Genomic DNA, 18,473 nt, shown 5'->3' on the forward strand with positions numbered 1-18,473 from the left:
CTTTGTTGTAGGTCTTGAGAGATTGTCTCGTAAGTAAAAGGTCAGTAAAAAAAAAAAAGAAAAAAAAAAAAAAAAAAAGTCAATTGAAAAAGTCAATTGAAAATGTTCATATACAAATGCAAATCCTGATGGTGTATGTTACTTAAAGGTTTGGGAAAGGAAATAGCATGCATATAGATTAATCTTTCTTGGAAAGATGGAAATCTCTGCTGACTTGGTTAATCTCTTTTTGAGGCAAATGGTCTTGCTGCAGCTCCATATATTATTTACATCACTTTCATTTCTCATTGATGATTATTTCATGATAGTAACCAGGTGACATTTTCTCTACATGTCAGTCATGACTTTTGGTTATCTTACATATTTACTACACAAGTGTTGGATGAGGTAAAAATATTGATAATTTTTCCCAGCCTCAATATTTTGCTTTTATTTTCTTTCACCAAAGGGAAAGGAATTTGACCACATATAACTACAATCTTACTTGTCAGAACCTATAATGAGTAATAAATTGTTGATATCTAGTTGATCACTTTATCATCTCATATTGAACTCATCCCTTATGGCATCCATCCCACTGGTGCTAGCTGTTCATATTCAAAAGTCCCCAGCAACAAATCAAAACTAAATATTCTGTGGGCATGTAAAGGTGCTTCTGTGTTACAGTTTTGTGGTTGGTATTTTAAAGAGTTAAAATAATTTGAACTCACCTTTGTTTTAAATCAAAGTATAAAAGCATTTACTAGGTAAAAGACAAGATAGCATAACTAACTTATTCAGAGCAGCTGCATTGAGTAATGACGGCCATAGTTGCTCTTGAATCCCTCCATCCCTATGACAAACTTCTGGTCAGATGAGTACTGAAGTCATTAAAAATCAGTTAAATAGTTATACACTAATAGTCCAATTTTCCAGAATCCTTTAATCTGCAAAACCTGCTATTATGGCAACTTAGGAAAAAAAAAAAGTCCCTTTCAGAATTAAAGCTGCAAGTCCGGCAGCTTTCCTCCAACTGCAGTTTGAGGTTTGCACTTGTAAATTATTCAGCCAAATGACTTCATGACAACACCATCTCATTCAGCTTCATTTAGCTAGTAAAAAACAGTATTTTAAATGATTGATTACATGCATTTTCCTAATTTTTGAAATTACTTGGCTCAGTAATCAGAAACATTGACAGCAAGGAAAAAGCTAAATTATATAATGCAAATCTTTGTTGATAAAATGACCCTTTTAAACTACAAACAAAATTTTGAAATAAGCACAGCAATAACTATTACTTATAATTTTTTCCCAATAAATATTTAATTAGTGTTTTATATATTATAATAAAGCTTAAATGTTATCCGAGACAAGAACGTTTAAAAAAAAATGATTACTAGGCTGTGATAACTATAGTTTATGGTAATTGAGGCGAATTCTAGTTTTAACGAGTATTTTGAAGGGCCACTTGCAAGTTTGGCACCCAGTTGGGACTGATGATTTTGGACTTGTAGTACTGCATTTGAAAAGTTTTTTCAGAAAAATGTCTGTAGATGAATTTTCCCAGTGATATAGGGGCTATAGATACATAGATGTCTTGTTTTAAAATTGCAATTTTTTTTTTTTTCAGGGAACATACTGAATGCCCCGTGACACAGTGTAATTGTAAATGTATGTTACTGGACACAGTCAGTAGAATTCCATCGTCATCCACGTAAATTCCTACCAGAGATAACGTATTATGCAACAATTTGCATTTTTTATCTAGTTCTTGAATACTGTAAATATTATTGTTACTGTGAATTATTGTAACAATCATTTTATGAAGGCTGTGACTTTCTTTATGTAATTATAGTGTTTATACAAATTGAGATATACAGTATATATATTCAAATGTATTTTGTATTTTCCTTATACAAGGTATTGTGTACAGAATTTATTTTTTTAAACTTTTGTATGGAAACCTACTTCAGGGTCTGTTAAAAAGATTTGCATAAAAGACATCTTTAAAAGGTAATTTTTTTGTCAAGTAGATATGCAAAGAATAGTAACACTTTTTGTACCATTCTGAGAATTCATATTGAAATGCATTTCATGTTTATACCTTCAGTATATTAGTAATTTAAGTGGTGCTAATAAGTGTAAAAAAATATTTTTATGTATTCTATACTAACTCTAAATGCTACAGTCTGTAGACATATATTGTAGTAATGTGGATTGTCCTTTAACCTTGTTTTACTTCTTTCTTCCAAGAATATGACCTTATATCTCATTTTACTTCTCTCTTCTGAGAATATGATTAGCAGCTGAGGAAATTTTGCCGACTGTCGTTGACAACAGATCGAGCCACGAGACCACCTGGAACACCGTAGAAGTGGTTAAATTCATTGTAGCCGATTCTTGCTGCATAAAGGAGGTGCCTTCTGCCTAGATTTGGTCTAAAGAAAGACCTGGGAATAGGCAAATTCGGTCTGGATCCACTTTCCTTGATTGTAATGCAGTGTTAGGAGTTGGGTAAAAACGTCTTATGTCGTGGAAGAGGAGAAGACAGCAACTTAAATGACCTGCTAGACCAAAGTGAGTTGTTCCATCAAGAGAAAAGAGAATTCACTTGGTTATGACACAGTCAGCATGGTTAAAACATGGCAACCACAATGATGCCTTCGTCTCTTTCTTGGGCCCCACAAGGGCTTCAAGACCTGATACTCAAAACTGGTGGCCACAGTCTCTTCTGTTAATTTGCTGTACCCATGAATGAGTTCCACTACTTGTGTGTATGTAGTTAGAAGTTCTTGGTTGTGTGCATCAAGAGGGAGAGGACCTGCTTTCAGGCCACAAGAATCTCGATCTGGCCTGTCTACTGACTCATGGCATCCCATGCAAATTATTCACTCATAGAGCATAAGAATGGTCAGGGCCTAACACTTTGGGTATACATATATTGTTCTAATGAACAAGAAGGGACTCTGTCTTGATAGCAGTCCCAGCTGCAAGAATGAGTGTGGACTACGTGTTAAAGAGGATGACTGTGGTTGGTTCCATGACTACAAAGACTCTCGTAATGTAGAGAATGGTCACGGCCGCACAAACGAGACTGTGGACTACTTGTCCTAAGAGAGTAACGGTCCCGATTATGAAAACGTTCCCTCAGGTGTGATGTAGACTTCTTTACAGCTGCCTTGTCGTCTTTCTTAACAGCCATGGTCTTAACCCTCGTGTCTTGAGAAGGACGAGTGGAAGAAGGCGAAATGACCGCAACTTCTTGAAGAGGAGCCTGATCTGTAGATCTACAGCTCTTAGAGGAGACTTCTCTTACAGAGTGCATTGCTGCACAAGAATCAGGAACTGGGCAACGCTTATCAGTAGCCAAGATAGAAGACGTACGGCCATGAACCTTGACAGATGCACAGCCATCTGTAATGTGAAGTAACCCTGGAGGGACAACTGGAGGTGAACCAGGAACAAACTTGGAGGCAACAATACGGCCGTGATTGGCCAACCGAGAATCAACTGTAGGAGACGGGTGGTTGGCCTTGCCCTCAGACGAAGGGGAAATGGAGTGAGAATCCAAAGAGGGGCTTGTGGATCGTCTTACGAGGAGGGACCACAAAGTCCTTCTTCCTCCAACGCCTTCGTGGGATGGAACGAACGGATGACGAAGAAGATGACTGAGAAGAAGACAGAGATCTACGATGTCTCTTAAGTTTCTTTGTAATGGAGCGGCCGAACTTCTTCAGAAGAGCACCTTCAACGTTCTCCATCAGGGATTGAGCTAGGGAGTTGGGAGAAGACGTAGAAGGCCCAGGAATGGAAACTGATGGCAGGGGAACGGCCAATGAAGAAATGATGTAGGCTGAGGAAGTCGCAGCCGTAGACACACAAGCCAAGTCACAGACACTGTAGCTGTAGAGACTGACATGGTGGCAGACACTGGGAGACGGGAAGACAAGAGGCGAGACAGTACTGTAGGCCCCCAAGGTGGGGCTCCCCTCGGTTATCTTCTCCACTTCCATCCCTGAAACAACAGTACAAGGTGAGAGAGAGAGAACCAACCCCCTAGAACAGAGGCAGCCAAATCAATCACAAGATCTCCCAGACCCTTCCTCAAACTATCTAGAGACAAAGCACTAGAAGAACGAGGAGGAGTGAAATCTTCCTGAGAAGGTGCAATGAGAGGCTCTGGTGACCAATCATGACACTCACAAGAGGGGTTACTTACTTGCAACCATTAGATATGCATCTGCTACAAGTCGAATGAGGATCAGTATCAAGAGGGGCAAGATAATGAAAGGATGGGTTGTTACCTACCCCAGGACATTTCCTCTGAGGCAAAACCTTCCTAGATGATTCATGGGTTTGCACCTGAATGCAGATACACACAGATAACCACAATATATCAGAGAAACACACAAACAAAAACAGAATAAAAAACCAGAACGCCATGGCATAGAAAGAACAGGAAGTGCGTAGAAAACCGGCTTCTATGCTAGAAGGGTAGTGCATGTCTTGCTTGAAGGCAGTTAGAGAGATGACTGGAGAGTCATGGCATATGCGAAGGGGGAGAAGAGGTCAGGCTGTGCCTACTCTCTCCCCCCATTAGCTGATACACTCATGCCACCAAACCTTGTTATATTTTTAACCAGATCCAGCTGCACTAGAGAGATTTTCTCCATACATAACGACCTCAGGTTTGTTATATTTTGAGCATTAAACCTCCCTTAATTCATTCACATTTTGCCATCTTGAGCATCTCTCATGACATTCTATTGCAATCATACAAGGAATTGCATTTGCACCTACCCCTCCCAACACATTCAAATGGCCTTGCTTAACTTATATAAGTTTTTTAATGATACCCTGCTTTCATAATCACTTGCTACGGTCTATAACCTTCAGAATATTTTCTAAGTAAACTGCATAAATTACTGCAGCAATGCTCTTGGTCCAGGTAGTCTAGGAATAGCTTTCAAGGATACTCAGCAACTAACTATCGTGGAAAAGTGTCATCTGGCATAAAGTACGGTCATATGTTATATATTGTTAATTATAAAACAATGAATAACTCATGACTACTGAATTACAGTATGGTCATATTATAAAACAATGAAAAACTCATGACTATTGAATTAGTCTTTGGCAACAAGCAAACACTGGCATACACATTATATAAAAATAATGTAAAAAAAAAAAAAAATTAATTACTCAAGTCCTCCTTATTCTTGAAGCATCTTACCATTACAACATTGTTCAGCTGGTACTTAATGGTGCTAGGAGAGTTAGTGGAAACCATTTTGAGTTCTGTGAATCTAGTTAACTTTCAGTACCCATTATGGGTACTGAAAGATAACAAAATGTATACTTTCATAAGTCCAACCCATCGTACTGATGATTGGATAGGCATTTGCAAATTATAAGGGGTGGTCTATCAATAATCACTTGGGTGTCAATGTTTTGAAAGTTCTTACAGTTGGGGGGGAATTTAAAAAAAATCCACAAAAGCAGGGATTTCAGTCTTATAAAACTGCGCTAGTGTGGCAGGGATCAATTTCCTTTTCATCTCATTTTAAAAAAATCTATTCAGTCTATGACAGTACATACTGTGTAATGACTGCACTCCATAAACCTCTCATGGACATGAGAGCTATAAAATGCTTGCTAATGCCCTTAAATTAGTTAATTTCTTCTTCAGTAGAATTGCCTTCTGTAGGAGAGTCTGTGTCAGAATTTGATCTCAATTCTTCCTCATCCAGACCTTGTCCTTGAGCTGTTCTTTCAGCCAGTGTCTTTTCAATTAAACGAGAAATAATATCACGGCACTTTGCTTCTACGCCTGCTGGTAACCATCCATGTTTCTCAGAACATACTTTATTTGCTCCAGTTAAAATGGAATCTTCTAAAAGCTTCTGTATTTCAGGTACCTGAATATCACAGTATTGGTAAAACATCTGTCTATATGGTGGAATCATCCCTGGTCTGAATATATATAGTTCTTCCAAGTTCTTTTCAGAATCTCTGTTAGTCTCACTATCATCATCTCCCCCTTGACCTAAATGTAAAGAATGAATGACTGAAATCTTTCTCCTAGATGCATTTGAACTTTTATAAGGCAAAACATAATTTGAATAACTGCGTTTCGCTTCTACTTTTGTTTTAACACCACCAGCTTGTCTTATGCGGTAGTCAAATGTCTGGTATATCCAAGCAGTTGGGTCTTTACGGGGATCATATCCAAATCGTACCCAAAGATTCCTCCATGGCCCTGTATGAAAATAATATGACAGGGTTGGTAAAAGATATTTGAGCTTATCCTTGGTATAATCTAGGCGAACTCTAAGGGCATTCTTTGACCAAATTGGTCTTTTTTCAAACTCTTCCTTCAGACCCTGATAAAGAGCATTCTCCATGAATTTTATTCTGATTTGAGACATTGCTCCTTGAAGAGGACGCTTTGGTACATCTTCATCTTTAAATGTTTGAAAAATTGCAAAGTGTGTCCTTCTCTGCCGAGTGCGACAAATGATATTCTGAGGCACTTTTGATTTAGGGTCGCTATTGGCTTCCCGTCGATATCGATAATCTTGTGGTGTGTCCATGCGAGTAAAAGCAGCAGGTGGCAGGTACAAGGGTGCTGGCTGATGTAGCCAGTTGGCACTTTCCATACCTCTTGGAACAAGATCATTATAAATACACACTTGACTGCTGCCATCTTCTCCCGTCATTAAAGGCACATACTGGAAGTCACACAAATCTGTAAGAAACAGGTTGTGCTGTACAATGTAACTAAATTCTCTTGCCTAGTTAATTTTAAAGTATAAAAATTCTCTAACTTGGCTAGTTAATAAGTTGAAATAATATAATCAAAAAAGAATATCACAACCAAGGTACACTACAACATGTAAACAAATAACATGCACTACTTATATCTGGACAGATAACCTTTCAACAATACCTATTTTCATTATAATTCATACTAAAACATGCAAAACTTAGGTTTCATTGATATAAAAATACAAAATAATGGCAGCACAATGGAAAACTTCCATTCTTGGGAAAAGTGATGATGTTGACTCCTCAGAAGATAAAGTGAAGAAAGAAGCAGGCATCATAGAAAGTCTAGTGAGGTCATACACAGTAAAGTCTCTCAATACTGAACTGTAAGAGCTGGAGTGAATGGTTCTTTCTAAGGCCTTATAAATATAGCAACACATACTGGTAAAGGGTTGTGATGAATAAAGAAAAAAAAAACCTGTAGCCATATTCACCAGCTGAAACAAAGTATCAAAACTTATCCAAATTTAGTAGTACAGTAGTGAAAAGAAATATAATATCTAGGCAGAGGGCATGGTCCTCTTTGACTCTAAAATAATTCCCTCAGTCCACCTAAATGGCAAAGAGACTGTACTAACTGGGGAAGGGAGGAGGGTGCTTTTAAGAACACAGTACTAGCTTGCATCTTGAAAACGTGAAATATAGCACGAATATATTATGAGTGAACAACGTTTTAGAAGGGAAACAATGATATGGAATGTACTTTCAATTGAGCTAATAATTGCCCACTAGAATTTATATTGTTGATACTAGTAACTAAGGGCTTTAATGAAAATCTCTGGTCTCCACCATATTTTTAACTAGAATAACTACGATTCACATGTCTGGATAATAACGTTACAACAGTAGCTTTTTAGGAGGGAGATGGTGAGAAGGACTGTTCTCTCAACTGAGCTAAAATTGCCCAACTAAAATTTTCATTATTAACACTGGTAACTAAGAACTTGAAAAAAATCTATTTTCTCTATAGAGTATTATTATCTAATAAACTACTGTGGTTTGGTAAAAAGTAGGGTTCATGTTTGTTTTACAATGGAACTGTTTTACAATGGAACTACATACCAATATACAGGTAAGTACAGTCAGAAATTAAAGAATACAATAAGAACCTAAAAAAAAAGATCAGGATCATTCTTCTCTGGCTTCATAGAGTGCCCGTGGCCTGAAATGCTAGAGGGGAGAATGAAGTCTGAAGATACCTGGACATTCAAAGCAGATTGCTGCACATGATGGCTATCCTGAGGACACAATTTCAAGCTCAAAAACAGTAGGACCGTACGCCAGCAATTTATGGATGGTGTATAACAAGAAGTCACCTCTAACCTACCTTCACAGAGACAGTGAGATAGTTCACCAGGAGGATGGCTGTTTGTGGCTTGTGGCTGCTGAAGCAGTGAGCATCAAAGTGCAGCAAACCCTACTCTGAATGTCCAAGTGTCTTAGTCTTATTGACATTTTCAAACTAACACCTCCATGTTCATTACTGCCAATACAATGTTTTACATATGCACAATATTTTGACTACATTTTTTATGATATTCTTAAATCAAGAATGTTGTGAAATAAAATATCTATTACATCAGGATTGGGTAAAGTAGAAAATATGTACAATATCTTTTTAAAGTTACAACTATTAGGAAAAAAAAGAACTATAAATTTCTGAGCTTTGCTGATGTAGCCACTTACTTTTATATATATTAACTTCTATGACAGATTGCTTTTCTATTTTGTTACCAATAATTAAAATTTTTGAGGAAGATTTTGCAAGCTATTTAATACAGGGATGAATTCAACATTACATGCAGGAATGCAAAAAAATACCATAAATACTGCATGGGAGTGTGTATGTGCATTTGTCTGCTGATTTTGTACAAAGCAAGCAGCTACCATTTTGTACTCGCACTCCGGGATCTCTAAATTAAAAACCTAGCAAAATATTTCATCCAAATCTTCGTGTATGTGTGTGTGTGGTAAGTGCACACAGCTTATTAAAGATATAGGCATATTGTAATTTTTTTGTATGGCATACGAAAATTTTAAAATCTTACTCTCGAAAACAACTCTTAAGGTAACTGGCCTTAGGCTATCATTTATCATTGGTTGAAACAATGGGTAACTATTTAATGCATTACAGTTACTGTTAATTATTTTAATTCACATTTCATAAAGGGATATTAATATTATCAAAACCTGGTAAAATATTGATACAAAATGCTTATGGAAGTGCAATTTACATGTAACCAATAATGAACGGAGCACATTTACAAGTAATTTAAATAACATTCACAAGTGTTAATTATAGTGGAAAACACTGAATTTATGTGCTAATATTCTCAGTTCATTTGTTGATTATATGTAAATTGCAGCTAATATAAGCAATTGTATGAATGCCTGTTGGTCTGTGTTTACTCTCTTGTGTTGTGTATCATTATTTTACTCTAAATTTTGTTAATGTTAGTACTGTATCCCTTATTCAAATGTGATTAAAATTAATACATGTATTAGTAAATATAGCGCACTGTATATTATCAAAGGTTTCAACTATAATATATGATATCCTGAGCTCAAGTAGCTTACATATTTTGGACACTGAAGGCAGTTCTAAATGTTTATTTACCATTGAAAAAAGAAAAAATAATAGGCAGTTCCAGGTTAACAGCGGGGGTTCCCTTCCCGGATGAGCACTGATAACCAAAAATCATCATTAACCAGAACACCACAATCATTATGGTAGTAAATGGTGTTGACGATGCCATAAGCACCAATAAAATGCTTAACGGCGACAATAAACCGCTTACTGATGCTGATAAACCGCTTACTGGCGCCAAAAAATATGGTTAACGCATTAGCCAGGCACCGTAAAACTGGAATGACGTTAGCTGATAATGCCAGTAAGCAGGGGACTGCCCATACAATATTTCTGTAATATATCTTTGAAAAGCAGTGCACACACACACAAAGATTTGAATGTAACAGTTACTATATTTTAATGAAGATACCAAAATGTATTAGAAACTGGTAGCTACTTTAGCTTAGCATAAAATGAGCAGACAACCTCATATGAAGTGCATACTGTATTTTTTATAATTCTGACCTGTAATGTTTGAATTTAATAGCTTCAAAAGACCTCCTTAGAGCTTACAATGAAATAATGCAACGTAATTAGAGGGTAGAGTCAATATTCACACAACTGCTCTACTGGGTTATCCTGTAGACTATTATGCTGGGTCTTCATTACTTGATAGGTTTTGTTTCCTATTGCGAGGCCACTTTTTGATGCTTTATCTACTAACACTATTCTGACCAATAATTCTTTCTACTTTATTTTTTTGTTTCCATTCTTTTATTTTTTGTTTCCATTCTTTTATTCCTTTGACAATCTCGTCAACTTCTTTTCATCATTATCAAACAGCTCACTGCAGTCATATTGTGCAAAGCCTCATATGGCTAAACAAAGCAATAATTCTCTTTAACCCTCTCGTGCTTACGGGGGTTCCTATAGTGCTACCAGGTACACGACTTATGCCATGGAGGGAAAAGTGGGGTTTGCGCAGAAAAGCTTCTTTGTAAAAATCGATATGTCCAAACTATAACTGATATACGCTTCTAGTTTGTTTTATGATGTCGGCAAATGATTGAATTTTTTCCTAAAGCAATCAGAAAATCTTTGCAAGGCTTAGAAATAATAAAAAAGATGTGATGAATGTGATATTTTTAAAGAAAATTATAGATATTTTTTTGAAATAATGAAAAATATAATAATTAGGTTTGGGGAGTTTATTTTACATGTAAATTGTGTGGAAACGTTTGAACTTTCACGTGGAAGCAATCATTTTGCTATAAATGTGTTTGCTAATTAGCTGTTACCGATTAAAAAATGCTAATTTTTTATGGAGTGCAAATTTTCAGATTTTCCAACCTACTTATGTTGACATTCCGAATCGTACTTCAGTAAGGAATAAAGGTGTAAAAAAAGTAGAGGTGGCATTAGAAAGCTGAATAAATTTTCTATAAAATGCACAAAAGAAAGATATATGTATTGTTAGAATAAAATTGAGCAATTGTCGTTAGATTACGGATAATTTTTTTTCCTAAGAAAATATACGGCAACGATTATTATATAGAAACATTGATATTTTTACATTTTGCTGTTCAGCACGATAAAGTAAAAAGAATGGCCAATCGAATGATATATAATACATGCACACTGAAGTTATCTACAGATAAACAAGCATACAAAAAATGATCTACGCATGCATGAATTCCGGCCAAACTACCTGTACAGCATTCAACCCATAGTATATGCAGTATATATATATATGCTGACCTTTTTCGTAATTAATCAGTAATAAATAATGCTAGAAAAAAAGTGAAAACTGCATTTTCTTGTAGGTTCAAGATCTGCCCACGCAGTGACGCACTCCTCGTGTTCTTCAGATGACTCCTTTTTTTTGGTGAATTTCTCCCGAAAATAACTTATGGACGAAGCGGAAGTCACGTCATCAGAGCACTTATGGCAAAAAAATTTATTGGCGTGGTTTCGCATCATCAGATCACCACAGGGTTAAAGCCACCTGTACTTTTCACCAAAATAAAAAAAAAGTTTCAGGTTCCCCACACTTATAAGTTATATGCTTCACTCTTGGTTTCTTAACATTGTGTTTAACAACAATGGCAATATTTTTCAATGTTTTCACTGCAGAAAGGGGTAAGCACACCCCACAATCATAAGGTTTTAAAAAATCTATGATAGACAGATGATCATCACAAGAAGTCTTTTATAAACAAGAACAAGACTAAAAGCCTAATATTTTCATTGATAGGATAACTCTCCAGATACTATGTAAAGCATATGCAAACCAGCGAGTTCAGAAAAGAGATTCAAAAGGGATGACAAGATCCTTCATTCATGAGTTTTTTCCGCTATTCTTAACAATCTTGTGCTTTATTCACCTGCTTACTGTCAGCCAAACCCTCTGTGGAACATCTGCCTCCTGCCACTAGTCTCTCTAAATATGCTTAAATGATTGAGGAATCCCTGCTAAAAAAACATTTGCGGACTGTTCAATCTGAGGAATTGATCTGGGAAACTGAAATTTCTCTACCTTTTGCAAAGCTACGTTTACTTTCTACTATGCATACCTGCATCTCTATGTGAATTAACCACTGAGATGATGCATAAGTTCTATCATCACTCTGTGACCCAACTTCATACCTCTTGTTTTTATGACCTACATGGGCTCACAAAAACTAGGTCAGATAAAGAGGGCTACTGCACATTTGCTGAAGAACAGATCATGAAGTAAAGCAAGAGTTCCAGAAGTGAACTTACTATTAAATTTATAAGTGGTGTGGATGATCCCTACTAATTCTGATCTGAGTGTTGATGAATCAGTAGCCTGTGATGGAGTTTCATTATAATTCCCTTCTAGAGGATTCTCTGAAAGAAAAACATTAAGTTTTAAATATAATATTACTACACCTGAAAAACCTGAAAGCTTATTGTAAATAAAACTTATGAAACCATAAAACTTTATGCAATTTTTGTTTCATGGATACAAACTAAGTAGTTTTCTCACTGATGCATTATGACTGGTTTGTGAGAACAGATCATATTTAGAATTGCCATTGGAAAGTTAGAAAGTGATATGTTGAACCCATGGAACAGAAATGGTGATCCAGTTACAGACCATCCACTTGTTCTGAATTCAAGGGGGAATAAAAAGACACATTCTATTAACCTGATGTAGTTATGAATGCCATCCTGCTTTGCTGAAAAAACATGACTGGTACTGATGCTCAATTTAACAGGGCAAATGACTCAATGAATGTATGTTAACTGGGTCATGTGGTCAGGCGCTTAGGCTTGGGAGGTTATTCAGCACCGTGGTAGAAATAATAATATCAAGAATCTTCAGGTAACTGAAGTATTTATCACCCCAAACAAGTGTCTCCCTTGTTCTCTTTCCAGAAACTGGGTAGAGAAGGGATGATATATAGAGCAAATGTTCTTACCTGATGAGGACAAGTTTTTATTTCCAATATCTGTATTCCATGGCAACACAATGTATATAAATACATACTGTATCTATGAGCAGTATATAAATATACAGTATACTGTATCTATGAGCAGTATGTACAAGTGGTCATTGATACAAAAAATCATTCAACATACATATTGACCATAAGGTCAATATACAGATCGAGCTATGGTTTCTTATCATTAGGCGTGCACTGGAAAAACCAACAAGCCACACATGGTACGTTTTTCCGTGCAAGAAGTGCATCCCTTGTTGAATGCTTATCACCCGAAAATGGTCTGTTGGCCTCCTAACTGGGTACTTTTTATGGGGTGTAATTTCTTCTTTTCTGCGGGGGCGTTTGAACCAACATCCACCACTCAATACGTGACTCACTGCGTGAGCCAATGGCGAGCATGTCGGCTGCAGCTTACCTCTTGATGAGGATTTCTTTATTAAGTGCATTTTTATTATTGTGCCCAAGCAAAACTGGACATTATTATTACTGTATATCTGTACCTGTACTTACCTGTTACCTTGTGTGGAAAGAAAATACAACTTAGACTTAGTCTTGACTGACTACTAGTAGGCTACTACAAACACACAATGCTAACAAAGAGTGACTGATACTAATTCTGCAGCATACAAGTGGCAATGCACCTGTTGCCATTTTGTGGAAGAAAATAAATGGACTTAGTCTTACTGGTATACTACCACCAAAACACAATACTAACAAGATTGACTGTTACTAGAAGAAAAAACATTCCACTTACCTGATACTGATTTTTGTCGTTTTGACACTTAGTATCATGCTTCTACTGGATCAAGTACCAAGTAGCAGACACACAGACAATCAAAATTGGTATTTTCATTATGATTATGCTGTTTACTGAGTTGTAGTTGTGCAAAATGTTTTATTTGATATTTTTTCGTTTCTTATTACTCATATCAGCATTTAGTAGGAAAATCATAATGCACAGTAATTTGCATTATTTCTACTTCTAAAACATTATAAGAATGCAATAGAGGTTTTCCATTCCGATTTTGGACATAAACACACAAAAAGAATAATAATTACATGCGTTTTCCTACTGGTGGTGTTACTCAAGCACTTCTATAGCTGAACAGTCTGAAAATCGCTGGATACTAATTCCAAGTACTATTACTAAATAAAAACTGACAATAAGTTGAAAAAACCTGTTTAGCTCTGCATGTTACTGATGCTTTATAGTTGCAAGATTATAAAGTCTAATTTTTCCACTATCATACCATTAAAGTACAGTAGAATTTGCTAACTTTTCATATAAAAAGTTTTCTGACCTAATAATAAACTTTCTATGGCGTGAAAACTTTAAACACGTTTTCTCCGTTTTAGAGAAGTAGGCGAATGTCAGTTATTCCATTGCGCCTCATATCAGTTTCCTAGACTGCTCATCAATCTGATCAACCAAGATAGGCATGTTATCCATGTATGCTGCTGTGGCTGAATGACTTTACCTGCATGCTGATGAGATAATCTACATAAGACCAATGCACAGTGTAGTCGACAAGTATGTTCATGGCTGTTTCTGGCAATAAAGCCAATGCACTAGAGGAAAACTGAAAGGTTAAAGCAGAATTATAGGCTTAACAGTCATCACCTATCGAACAGCAAAATTAGCCGTAGTACTGATACAAAATAAAAAAAGAAAAGTTGAAGAAAAGATTTTGTAAAGACACTGCACTGGAGGCTGATTAACAGCTGCAAAAGAATGATATGCTGTAATACTATTTACAGAAGTTTTAATTATTTTAAACATCATCCATGAATAGCTGGAGGTAGAGTCACCATCATATTTACATAAGAATCTCCATTTACAGGTTTAGACATGAAAAACTATCTTCATTGTCATCTGTTTTGTGCTCTTTCTGCATTAATTCCTTTACATTCTAGATCTTCACTTCAATCCTTGTCCTTGATTCTTTTTGCCCTCTCCTTGCTACTCCATATCTACTACTTTTCATGCTAAATGGCCCTCACAACATATTCAAACCCTCTCAACTTTTGAGACCTTAGTCCACTTCCGACCTCTAACAAAGTCAGCTGTAAATATCATCACTGTGTAGTCTATTTTCTAAGCATATGCTTATGTCTCTAATGTGTAGAGTAACATGCCTTAAAAATCAGTTTCTTACTTTGATAATAATGTCATATTTATGCAAGCAGTCCAGCAATTTCTTTCCAATTATCATTCATTTTCACTGCTCTCTCTCAATACCAGCTTCAATGCTCTACCTCCTCCAAGGTCTGCAATTCCACCACAAGATCCTTCTCTTCCTCCTCTTCAACATTAGCTCTTCTCATACATGTTGGGCATTGAGATTTCCTTCCTGCATTCACATTTTGCCACCCTAAGCATCTCTTCTGACACCGTCATCAACATCAGAGTTCCTCATTGGCAGGGTGGGTATAGTTCTCAGGTAGTGCGCTGCTGGCCCAGTGTTCGATTCTTCGACCGGCCAATGAAGAATTAGAGGAATTTATTTCTGGTGACAGAAATTCATTTCTCATCATAATGTGGTTCAGATTCCACAATGAGCTGTAGGTCCCCTTGCTAGGCAACCAACTGGTTCTTAGCCACATAAAATACATCTAATCCTTCGGGCCAGCCCTAGGAGGGCTGTTAATCAGCTCAGTGGTCTGGTTAAACTAAGGTACAGTATACTTTACTAACCGTTATCATCATAAATATTTTTATGTCGGATTTCCTTTATGGGGTTAGATGTAAAATTAGTTCTCTCCACTCTTCTTCATTTTGTGCTTTTTCTACATGAACTATCCTAGGGTGACATACCCAAGGGACAAGGTTTGCATCCCACCAACAATCCAGAAAGGAATCCTGAATATGGGTAACTTGGCGTAAAGGCTTAGGATAGTGCCTTAGAGAAATAGAATTAGGAGAACTCAACTGAGATCATTCAACTCCTATTACATTACCTGAATCATGCATACTAGACGAAAGATTCTTCCTTTATCATGAGTATCTTTAGGCAGTGAAGCACCAGGCTGACCAGAGTAGGGGACAACCAGCAGACTGCTACCACTCCTCCCATACACTTGCCATAACTCCAGCAGTAGGGAAGCAGCACTGAGCACACAGCTAGATGCGGCTTACAGGGAGGAGGGCATTGGTTTTCTTCTCCCCAAGGGAACATTTGAAAAAGGTCAAACATGGAGGGAAGGTACCAAAGCAAGAGGTGTAGTAAAATCCATAAACTTCCTAAAAGGTACAGCTGAGATTAGCTTTGTCCGATTCTAATTTACCAAATCTCATATCCTGAATAATCTGGGGAGCTTCTAGAGAAGAATGGCTTTTAGACAGAGAGGAATTACTACCTGTCAAGTGAGATGTGGGAAGAGCAGCTGTCTGACAGTTAATACACACCTGTCAACTCTTAATTCCAAACTATCCTCATTCCCTAAAGACCGACATAACTTCATCTGGCCAGTCTTGACACTGTTCACAATGATTTGTTCAAGAACAATCTTTATCTCTGCACTTTCAACAGGTGTCATGCCAGTCATGCACTAGAGAATACAGCCTGGTACTACACCCTCTTACACAAAATCTGTAAGACTTACCACTACCTGCCTTGAAAGACATCTAAAACAATCAACTAATCAACAAAACCCAAGTAATCCAAACCAAAAGCCAAAAAACAATCCAGCTTGACAACAAAAATGTTGTTTACACAGCTCTTTCTACCATGTCATCACTTGATGACAACAGGGGAAAACTGAAAACAATAAAAGTTCAAACCAGTGGTTTGTCCGGAGAGAACAGATTTTTTATGCTGTTTCACAAACTGTCATCCTCAGGGGAATTCAACTATCAAAACAGAGGTCAGCTTAATTTCAAAATGTATATAAAATACTGTATTTTCCTAATGTGTTCCAATCCAATACTGGAATATTTCTTTCTTTAAGTCAAATAATCTGAAGATCAATGCACACCTCTTGAGATATCCTCCATCAGGCACAGCCTTTAAACAAAATGATCTTTTACTCACCTCCTCCCTCTAATTTCAATTTTCTCTTTTTCTTCCTCCGGACAACACGGATCAGTAGAGCAGTGGAGTTGTGCCTTTCACCACATGTAGGTTTGCAATATACATCATTAGGTCTAAACCGGAGCTCCATTCTTCGATTATCCTCACAATACACCTGAAAATTGTAAGAAAAATTAGTCATTTATAAAACTAATTCCAATTATTTATAAAGCTAAGTCTACTCTTACTTACAAGTACAGTAATGTTGAAATTAATACTTTTATTTTCTTTTAATTTTCAACTACAAAGCCTGGTTTCCTTAGATATAAATGTACTGCAGTATGCTTTCTTATGACTTATAATAACAAATTTTTATATTTGGGTTTTTCCTAGCTATCCACACCGAAGTCCATCTATACAGTCAACCACCCGTTATTCGCGGGGGATGCATACCACTACCTTCCACAAATGGCTAAAGTCCGTGGACACTTAAAATCCCTCTAAAAATGCTTATAACTGCCTTTTTTGATAGTTCAAAACACCAAAAAACCTCCAAAAATGCTTATACCTGAATATTATAATAGTTTTGTCACAAAAAGTGCATTTAGTCATGAAAATGATATGAAAAATAGCGAGAATGGGCGAATTTTTCGCGAATAACATGTACATATGTTCCGCGGAGAAATCCGCGGATATGTGAAGCCGTGAATCTGGAAACGCAAATAGGTGGGGGTCCATTGTATAGGAAAGCCATTAAGCACAAGCCGGGATGGTCGTTGTTCTTGGTAACATGGTACAGCTGTCACTTTTCCTTCGCTGAAAAGAAATTAAACAACTCTGGTTTGTATACCTAAGAAAAATACAAAATGCTTAAGAAATTTTTTATTTGTTCCTATATAAATACAAACTATTGCTATTTATAGAGATTTACTCCTTAAGTAGGAGATCATCTCTGACAACTGGCTGGAGTCAAACCCAACTTAGAAATGTTGTGCTCCCAGTCAAACACAAGCAGGGGATGTGATGAGTCCTGTAACTTACTAAATTATCTGGCATATCGGATGATAACAGAGAGGTAGGCCTCTGGACCCGAGAAATTCTTTGCTTGAGAGATCACTTAAGGGAAAAAAAACATTAGAGACCCATGGAAACCACCATAATGAAATTCAAGTCAGAAGGCAGCTAATTCTGGCTAATACTACGTAACTGATCATGAAAGTACCTCTATCCAGGGAGTGTGGAGCCATTACTAAGACACCATGGTAAAAGTGGGTGCTCAAAGTGAAGGTACCTGTATCTATCTAAACCCAGCTGATACCTTGGACTAGATGCTGTTCCAGAAAGGAATAAGGGAAGAAAGACAGTCCAGTCAATCCGCATACATACTCCAGAATTAAATCAAATAAAAAAATAATTGTGCAGGATGCTTGTCTGTCCAAACAGAGTTGGGTGCCTACACCTGTTGAGCAACCATGGCAGGCCCGAAGATGAACAATGCTCTCAAGGAAGGAAAAAAAAAAAAGTTCTATATGACCTGTCACACATGGATAGGGAAAGTCTAAGTCTTCTTCATCAGTCTGACACTTGGTTTATGGCTGTGCAAAGAAGCACCAG

At 36.8% G+C, this 18,473-nt stretch overlaps 1 protein-coding gene and 1 pseudogene across 3 annotated transcripts in view; one reads left to right on the plus strand and one right to left on the minus strand.

Annotated features, from left to right (window-relative positions):
- Positions 1-1,871, plus strand: part of LOC136835842 (GATOR2 complex protein MIOS-A-like) — a 46,712-nt pseudogene extending 44,841 nt beyond the window's left edge.
- A 460-nt stretch (positions 1,872-2,331) lies between these two features.
- l(2)37Cd (general transcription factor IIIC subunit l(2)37Cd) overlaps positions 2,332-18,473 on the minus strand; it is a 72,694-nt gene continuing 56,552 nt past the window's right edge. For 2 of the 3 annotated variants that reach the window (XM_067099031.1, XM_067099030.1), the window contains 3 exons: positions 16,881-17,034; positions 12,143-12,250; positions 2,332-6,730 (listed from right to left, as the gene is read on the minus strand). In XM_067099031.1, the coding sequence (XP_066955132.1) occupies positions 5,652-6,730; positions 12,143-12,250; positions 16,881-17,034 (1,341 nt within the window). In that variant the 3' untranslated portion in view covers positions 2,332-5,651. The remainder of the gene's footprint in view (positions 6,731-12,142; positions 12,251-16,880; positions 17,035-18,473) is intronic. The other variant, XM_067099032.1, reaches the window with a different exon arrangement.

Source organism: Macrobrachium rosenbergii, chromosome 55 (assembly GCF_040412425.1).
Source record: "Macrobrachium rosenbergii isolate ZJJX-2024 chromosome 55, ASM4041242v1, whole genome shotgun sequence".
Classification (NCBI taxonomy): Eukaryota; Metazoa; Arthropoda; class Malacostraca; order Decapoda; family Palaemonidae; genus Macrobrachium; species Macrobrachium rosenbergii.